Source organism: Plecotus auritus (assembly GCF_963455305.1).
Source record: "Plecotus auritus genome assembly, chromosome: X".
In the NCBI taxonomy this organism is placed as follows: domain Eukaryota; kingdom Metazoa; phylum Chordata; class Mammalia; order Chiroptera; family Vespertilionidae; genus Plecotus; species Plecotus auritus.
Window position 1 is genome coordinate 2,505,373 of NC_137784.1, and position 9,480 is coordinate 2,514,852.

The window sequence follows — 9,480 nt, forward strand, 5'->3', positions numbered from 1 at the left end:
CTGATCACCCCCAACTGCCCCCCCTTGCTGGCCTGATCACCCCCAACTGCCCCCCCTTGCTGGCCTGATCACTCCCAACTGCCCCCCCTTGCTGGCCTGATCACTCCCAACTGCCTCCCCTGCTGGTCTGATCACTCCCAACTGCCCCCTCGACAGCCTGCTCGCCCCCAACTACCCCCCCACCAGCTGCTCTCCCCCTTGTCTCCCCCTCCACTGGCCTGCTCACCCCAACTGCCTCCCCTGCCAGCCTGCTTGCCCCCAACTGCTCCCCCTTGCCAGCCTGTTCACCCCCAAGTGCCCCCCCAGTGGTCTGCTGGCCCCAACTGTCCCTACCCCCTCGCTGGCCTGCTCACCCTCAACTGCCCCCCCTGCTGGCCTGATCACCCCCAACTGCCCTCCCCTCCTGGCCTGATCGCCCCTGCCCGCTTCTGCCTCGGCACCACCACCATGGCTTTGTCCGGAAGGACGTCCGGAAGGTCTCCCGGTCTAATTAGCATATTATCCTTTTATTAGTAGAGACGGCATCCATTGTTTAATATCTCTGCACAGTGTGAAAGAAATGTGGATGCAGATTAAAAAGATAAATGTAGCCCTGCCAGTGTGGCTCAGTGGTTGGGGGTCGACCTATGAACCAGGAGGTCACACTTGGATTCCAGGTCAAGGGCACATGCCCAGTTTGCAGGCTCGATCCCCAGTAGGGGGCGTGCAGGAGGCAGCTGGTCCATGATTCTCTCGCCTCATGGATGTTTCTCTTTCTCTCTCCCTCTCCCTTCTGACCACCGCGGGGCATGGGGGGGGGGGGAGAGGAATTCAGTCCACCGGTCAACCAGTCGCTATGATGTGCCCTGGCCACCAGGGGGCAGACGCTGCAATCAATCATAAAAATATATTTAAAAAAATAAAAAGATAAATGTGCATTCAAGACGTTCATATGACCCTTGTCCGCCTTTCCCTCCCCACGTGCTAATGAAAGTTGGAGGTGACATTTTAGACCCTTTTCCACTGTCAGCGTCATCTTTGCATAGCAGACCCATTTCAGCCTATTTTGAGGTTTTTATTATGCAGAGGGGGGACAGGAAGGGGGCAAATAACAACGCCATATTGTCAATTTCTTTCCTGAAAAAGCCATCATTCGGCAGGTGGTTTGCAAAAGGGACGTTTCGCTGTGACACATTTACTGGGGACCATTGTCGGCGTTCATTTCTGTCACAGGAAGGGACCCTGTCTCCCCCCCGTGCTCTCAATTGAACTCAGATCTCATGATTTCCGTGTTGTGAACAAAAACCTACTTAACTGGGGCATTTCCTCCCCCACGGGCAGCCGCTGTGGGCGGCCAGGATTAACGCATCCAGCCAGGGCTGGTACAGCAACATGTCTTAGTACCCTTTTATATGTTTTTAAATACTTTATATTGATGCCAGAGAGAAAGGGAGAGGCAGAGAGAGAGAGAGAAACATCAATGATGAGAGAGAATCATGGATCGGCTGCCTCCTGCATGCCCCCTACTGAGTCAATAAAATTATATTTTAAAAAATATCCTATATAATAAAAGCCTAATATGCTAAGGGTCTGGTCGACCGGTCGGCCGTTCAACCAATCAAAGCGTCATATGCTAACGATATGCTAAGGCCGCTCAACCGCTCGCTATGACGTGCACTGACCACCAGGGGGCAGACACTCCGACTGGAAGGTTAGCTTGCTGCTGGGGTCCAGCCAATTGGGACTGAGCGAGACAGGCCGAACACGCCCTGGAGCCCTCCCGCGGTCCCTCCCTGGCTGGCCAACCATCCATGTCCCTCCCCGGCCTCGTTCGTGCACCAGTGGGGTCCATCAGCCTGGCCTGCACCCTCTCGCAATCCGGGACCCCTTGGGGGTTGTCAGAGAGCCAGTTTGGCCTGATCCCCAGGCCAGGCCGAGGGACCCCACTGGTGCACAAATCCATGCACTGGGCCTCTAGTAAATAAATAAATAAATAAATAAATAGACTCACTGGTTGTTCCATTTTGGAGGGAGAGAGAGGATTTTTCATATTTTGGGGATCCCTCCACAGGGGGGACTTTGTATACGCTTGCAATAAACTTCCACACTTTTGCATAAAATCTTCTAGTCTGTGAATTTTTAAAAAATATATATTTTATTGATTTTTTACAGAGAGGAAGGGAGAGGGATAGAGGGTCAGAAACATCGATGGGAGAGAAACATCCATCAGCTGCCTCCTGCACGTCCCCCACCTGGGGATGTGTCCGCAACCAAGGTCCATGCCCTTGACCGGAATCGAACCTGGGACCCTTGAGTCCGCAGGCCGACGCTCTATCCACTGAGCCACACCGGTTAGGGCTAGTCTGCGAATTTTTATTTTTCCAACTTCAAAGGGCAGGAACTTGCCATCCGAGTTCACGCTTGCCACTCGGGGTATCCGGTTCAGGGGAAGAGGAGGGAGAAGTCTCGGCTGCCAAGTTGCAGGGCTGGGGGGGGTGTGAGGGCAACTCCACAGGGCTCGCTCTCGGCCTGAGCACTTCGGGCGGCCGCATTATTAAAAACATATTTTTTGCTGCAGCGTTTTACCGAAATGACCTGTCTTGCGCCTGTGGGTCTGGGAGGATCGGGCTGGTTTAGCACAGCGCCGTGACAGAAACTTGTAAACACGGACATTTACGCATCGGGGCGTTCAGGCAGACCTCACACGGACACCTTTCACCGTGTTTCTTTTTTCCAATCCTCGCCCGAGGATATTTTTTTTTACTGAGGGTAGAAGGGAGGAGGGGGAACGAGAGAGAAATATCGACGTGAGAGAGACACATGGATGGGTTGCCTCCCGCACACACACCAACTCAGGCCTGGATGGAGCCTGCAACTGAGGTACGTGTCCTGGACCGGGAATCGAACCTTCGACCCTTCGGTCTGCAGGCTGACGCTCTAACCACTGAGCGACCGGCTAGGGTTCTAGGGTGTCCTTTAAGAAAGTGCATGCCTTGGGCCCTAGCTGGTTTGGCTCAGTGGAAAGAGCTTTGGGTTGCAGAGTAAAAGGTGCCGGGTTCGGTTCTGGTCAAGGGCACAGGCCCGGGTTGTGGGCTGGATCCCCAGGGGGGAGGGGTGGGGAGGCGTGCAGGAGGCAGCCGATCCGTGATTCTCTCTCATCATTGATGTTTCTATCTCTCTCTCTACTTCTTCTCCCTTCCTCTCTGAAGTCCATAAAAATACACTGAGTGGCCAGATGAGGATGATCTCTGAACGCATAATCATCTGGCCACTCAGTGTCTATCCTATAGAATAAAAAGGCTAATATGCAAATTGTCCCCTGGACCAGAGATCGAGCCAGCAACCCAGGTATGTCGAACCCGGGACCCTTCAGTCCGAGGGCTGATGCTCTATCCACTGAGCCAAATTGGCCTAGGAACCAGGAGGTCATGGGTTCCATTCCCGGTCAAGGGCACATGCCCAGGTTGCAGGCTCCATCCCCAGTGTGGGGCGTGCAGGAGGCAGCCGATCTGTGATTCTCTCTCATCATGGATGTTTCTATCTCTCTCTCTCCTTCTTCTCCTTTCTCTCTGAAGTCCATAAAAATACAGTGAGTGGCCTGATTATGATGATCTCTGAACACATAATCATCCAGGGTCCTCAAACTACGGCCTGCAGGCCACAGGCGGCCCGCCGAGGACATGGATCCGGCCCGCCAGGTGCCGCTGCCTGTCCTGCTTAGCAGCCGACTCATCCCGGGCCCCCAGTGCGCATAGGAATTTGTTCATAGTTGTTTTTTTTTAACTATAATCTGGCCCTCCAACGGTCTGAGGGACAGTGAACTGACCCCTTGTTTAAAAAGTTTGAGGACCCCTGATAGCCACTCATTGTCTACCCTATAGAATAAAAGGCTAATATGCAAATTGTCCCCTCGACCAGGAGTTGGACCAGCAGGCAGGCCGGCCAACCGCCCATGTCCCCTCCCCCTGGCCAGGCTGGCCGGACCCCACCCATGCACGAATTCATGCACCGGGCCTCTAATATATATATATATATATATATATATATATATATATACACACACACACACTGAGTGGCCAGATGATTATTATGTGTTCAGAGATCATCACAATCTGGCCACTCGGTGTGTGTATATATATATTTTTAAAATGCATGCCTTGGGAGTTCAAACAATCTTTTGCAAGATTCCTCCAAGCATTTCGGTTAAACGTCTGGCGACGTGGAACTGCATTTCATTTCCCTAATGGCTTCGTGGCTGCGGGAAGCTTTGTCATCGCCCACGCCGGACACTTTGCAAACAAAGGCGTTGTGTTTGCGAGCAATTTTAAGTTCTAATCATTTCGGGGGGGAGCGCAGGACGGATGCTCCCGCCTTCCCGGGATTGTCCGTTCCCCCAAACCCAATTCCTCGGAGGAGGGCCGGGGCCGGGGGTCACAAACCCAATTTACAAAATGGTGCGGCGGCACCGGGGGAGCGTGCCAGGACGCTGCGAACACGCCTGATGCCACACGCTTCCCTGAAGAGGATGAGGTCATTTCCGTGACACGGGCAGGTGAGCCTGTTCGGGCTGAGGGAACCCGGAACCCAGTGAAACAGCACAGGCAGGAAAGCGTGCCCATCCTTGGGGACCTTTTTTTTCCTTTTCTTTTTGAAGGATTAGATCCAAAAATGCGTGTGGCAGGTATATTTTTATGGAAATGGAGTAACGATGGGGTTTACTAGAACGTTTTTTTTTTAAATATATTTTATTAATATTTTACAGAGAGGAAGGGAGAGGGATAGAGAGCTAGAAACATCGATGAGAGAGAGACATCGATCAGCTGCCTCCTGCACACCTCCCACTGGGAATGTGCCCGCAACCAAGGTACATGCCCTTGACCGGAATCGAACCCGGGACCCTTCAGTCTGCAGGCCGACGCTCTATCCACTGAGCCAAACCGGTTTCAGCAGAACGTTTTTAATATCAACGTTATATGGGGTCAGTCCATATTGACATCCTATATCATAAAAGCCTAATATGCTTTTAAGTGTCCGGTCGGCCGGTTGGCCGTTCAACCAATCAAAGCGTCATATGCTAATGATATGCGAAGGCCGCTCAGCCGCTCGCTATGACGTGCACTGACCACCGGGGGGCAGAGAGTCGGTCGGTCGACCAGTCGCTATGACGTGTACTTACCACCAGGGGGCAGACACTCTACCAGTCGATACGACATGCACTGACCACCAGGGGGCAGACAGTCGACCAGTGGGCCAGTCGCTATGACGTGCACTGACCATCAGGGGGCAGACACTCTGACTGGTAGGTTAGCTTGCTGCTGGGGTCCGGTCAATCAGGACTGAGCAAGATGGGCCAGACACACCCTGGAATCTTTCCATGGTCCCTCCCCGACTGGCCAACCTCCTGCGTCCCTCCCCGGTCCCGATCATGCACCAGTGGGGTCCCTCAGCTTGGCCTGCACCTTCCCACAATCCGGGACCCCTCCGGGGATGTCGGAGAGCTGGTTTCAGCCCGATCCCGCAGGCCAGGCCGAGGGACCCCACTTGGTGCACGAATTCATGCACCGGGCCTCTAGTGATTAATAATTTTTTGTTGTTTTTCATGCTCAGCTGAGGGCATTTTTTCCACTGATTTTTAGAGAGAGGATAAGGGAGGGAGGGAGAAAGAAGAAAAGAGAGAGAGAGAGAAACATCGCTGTGAGAGAGACTCGTTGACTGGTGGCCTCCCGTAGGCACCCCCACGGGCGAGCCTGCTGGCTGCATTCCGGTTTATTCTCCGGTCCTCCAGGTCCTGATGCTGACACCGGAGACAATGGGTCTGAGGCCGCCGGTCACTCCTTGAGCCACATTCAGCTGAGACGGGGTTGAATCATACAAGAGCGTTTATTCCCCTCCTGCCGGCGGCATGGGAGAGCAAGCCGGTCACCCTGGACATTCGGCCCGGACCCCCTCGCCCGCCCGCGGGCTGGTTATACACGCACACGAGGGAGGAGGCAGCTCCGTGCAGCTGCGAGAAGCAGTGTTATGGGGAAAGGGGCGGGGAGATCCCGCAGTCCGGCCTTCGGGAGCTCAGAATCCCATACAAGGTGGCTCGTCTGTGATGTTCGACGCAGCTCGGCCCGTGCCCGGGTCCGGAGGACGGTCAGCGTTCCTGAGAAAGACTCCTGGAGCGGGATCAGGATCCCCGCACAGCCACCCAATCAAAGCGTGTCCCGTCCTGGGTCTGTTCTCAAAATGTATTGCCCTGATTGGTGTGGCTCAGTGGATAGAGCGTCGGCCTGCGGACGGGAGGGTCCCGGGTTCGATCCGGTCAAGGGCATGTACCTTGGTGGCTGGCACATCCCCAGGTGGGGGCGTGCAGGAGGCAGCTGATGGATGTTTCTAACTCATCGATGTTTCTCTCTCTCCCTCTCCCTTCCTATCTGTAAAAAAATCAATGAAATATATTTTTAAAAAATTAAGTGTTTCTTTCCTGAGTCATGGACTCGTCGAGGTGTCTTATCTTTTTACTAACAGGCTCATGGCATCCTCCCGTGTCCTGGGTCGGTAAGATACCTTCTTATGTCTGGTTAGTAAGAGGGACAATTGTTGGACAAGGGGGGGCTCTCTTCGTATTACCTGCCTTCCCACAATCACCGCCACGGGCTGCGGTGGCCTCCGTGGCTCCGATATAATCACCTTCACATGGGCAGCCCCCAAGGTGACCTTCCTGGAGGAACGCACAGGAATTACGATCAGGGGCACAGGCCTCCCTTCCCAGCATGCCGTCTGCGTCACGGTGATGTGGGTCGCCGGGCCGGTGTGGCTCAGTGTTTGAGCGTCGACCTCTGAACCAGGAGGTCACGGTTGGATTCCTGGTCAAAGCACATGCCCTGGTCGTGGGCTCGATCCCCAGATGGGGGCGTGCAGGAGGCGGCCGGTCCATGATTCTCCCTCATCATGGATGTTTCTCTCTCTCTCTCCCTCCGTCTCTGGAACCAATAACAATAAAATATTAAAAACTTAAGATGAATGGCATGAATCTCTTTTCTTTTCCTTCCTTTAAATTTGTTATTTAAAATATGTCTTCATTACAGTTTACATCCAGTACCTTCAGGGTGAGAATCCGATCTCCAGACAGGTTTCCGGTCAACACGACCTGTAGTCCTCTCTGATTGGATGGTCAGCCTGTCTCTCATTGGGGTACCCACCCACCCACCCACCCAATAGACTAACTGGATATTTCACTATCTCCATGTTTTTGTTTTTGTTTTTTTCTTTTGTTTCCCTCTATGTTTATTTTTTTAATTTTTTTTATTTTATTAAGGTATTATATGTGTACATATCTTACCATTGCCCCCCCACCCCACTCCCATACATGCCCTCACCCCCCAATGGTTTGCATGCATTGGTTATTCTTATATGGATGCACATAAGTCCTTCGGTTGGTCTCTTATCTCCCTAACTCCGTGTTTTGTTAAATTCAAAAATAACCAAGTCTGTTTGGGTTCTTGTTCCAGCACTAAGAAGGGTAATTAAGAATCCTGAGACAAAACATAATTCTGAAAAGCATTGGGGGTCAGAGGAGCTTTAGCTGAAGGAGCCAAGTTCTAAGTTCCCCTTGTCTCGGGACCCCTTGCTTTTTATTAACACAATTTGTCCTAAGGCAAGGTGGCGATAATACAGTTCAAAGGGTAGGGTTTCGTACAGAGTCATTGGCAGATAGGGGGATGGCCTACGGCCGTTCAGGTGTTTGGCCAGCAGGAGGCAATAACATGTAGATTGAGATGCCCTCAGCTGTCTGGCAGCAAACAATCAATTTAATGCATCCTTTTCATGTTTGGGGACATGCCTTTAGCCATCCCAGCAGGCGATAACATATGTGACTCGGCCCTTGTTGAGTCCCCAAGTTCCATCAACCTTTTCATGAAACTCTTGCAACGATGACGTGCTGGAATTGGCTTCCGGCACACGTCGGCCCGGCGGGCGTGGCTCAGGTGTTGAGCGTCGAACTATGAACCAGGAGGTCAGAGTTGGATTCCGGTCAGGGCACATGCCCCGATTGTGGGCTCCCTGCCCAGTAGGGGGGGCGTGCAGTCGGCGGCCGACCCATGATTCTCTCTCGTCATTGACTTTTCTCTCTCCCTCTCCCTTCCGCCCAGGATGTCGCCGTAGGGACCATATCAGGGGACAGGTGCCGGCGGCCGGTCCCCCGGGAGAGACAAAGGCCCATCGTTTTTGTGCAGACAGAGGCCGGGACATGGATTCCGTTCGCTCGCTGTCCTCTGCCGAGGGAGGCCCTTGGTTCGTCGTAAGAAAATAGTGTGTCCAGGAAAAGACGAACTGAGCTGGAACGTCGTTCTATGGATCTCCCGAGGTTCTGACTTGAAAATCTTGTGGAGCGTGGGGTGTGTGTGGCGGGGGGGGGGGGGGGGGAGTGGGGGTGAGTCCTGGGTCCCCAACATTGTCCTTTAGATGTGGTGGTTTAAAATGGAAACCTCAGCCCGGCCGGCGTGGCTCCGTGGTTGAGCGTCGACCTATGAACCAGGAGGTCAGGGTTCGATTCCCGGTCCAGGGCACATGCCCGGGTTGCAGGCTCGATCCCCAGTGTGGGGCGTGCAGGAGGCAGCTGATCCATGATTCTCTGTCATCATTTATGATTCTATTTCTCTCTCCCTCTCTGAAATGAATAAAAATATATATATATTAAAATTTAAAAAATTATTCCTAACCAGTGTTGCTCAGTGGATAGAGCGTCGGCCTGCAGGCTGAAGGGTCCCGGGTTCGATTCCGGTCAAGGGCATGTACCTTGGTTGCAGGCACATGCCCACTAGGGGGTGTGCAGGAGGCAGCCGATCCATGATTCTCTCTCCTCATTTATGATTCTATTTCTCTCTCCTTCTCTGAAATGAATAAATATATATATATATATTAAAATTTAAAAAATTATTCCTAGCCAGTGTGGCTCAGTGGATAGAGCGTCGGCCTGCAGGCTGAAGGGTCCCGGGTTCGATTCCGGTCAAGGGCATGTACCTTGGTTGCGGGCACATCCCCAGGTGGGGGCGTGCAGGAGGCAGCCGGTCCATGATTGTCTCTCATCATGGATGTTTCTCTCTCCCTCTCCCTCTCTCTTTCTCTCTGAAATCAAAGAAAAAATATTTAAAAAAAAAAAAAAAGAGAGAGAGAGAAAAGAGAGGACACACCTTAGGTTCCCATCCTCAGAGCTTTCAACAGGAGGACGTGGAGTTCCTCACCTGGCACCACCCCTTCTTCGCTGGGACCCTAAGCTTTGGGGCTCTTTGTCACGTACAACTGCCTGTGGGAGACCCCACCGCGTTCATCGGGCTCGGTGGGGGCACGGGGCTTCTTCTGATCCCACAGGTTAGTCACGAGGGAGGCAGACACCCCCTAAGAGGTTGGTGTCAGATCCGAGAGCGAGAGACAGAGACAGAGACAGAGAGACAGAGAGACAGGGAGACAGAGATATACAGAGACAGAGAGACAGGGAGACAGGGAGACAGAGGG

At 52.9% G+C, this 9,480-nt stretch overlaps 1 protein-coding gene across 2 annotated transcripts in view; it reads left to right on the plus strand.

The window, feature by feature from the left end:
• Positions 1–8,190, plus strand: part of STS (steroid sulfatase) — a 248,920-nt gene extending 240,730 nt beyond the window's left edge. Inside the window, exon 11 of one of the 2 annotated variants that reach the window (XM_080653591.1) lies at positions 8,118–8,190. In XM_080653591.1, coding sequence (XP_080509717.1) covers positions 8,118–8,130 — 13 coding nt within the window. In that variant the 3' untranslated portion in view covers positions 8,131–8,190. Of the gene's footprint in view, positions 1–5,764; positions 5,858–8,117 lie in introns of those variants that run through there. The other variant, XM_080653592.1, reaches the window with a different exon arrangement.
• Positions 8,191–9,480: the final 1,290 nt, after the last annotated feature.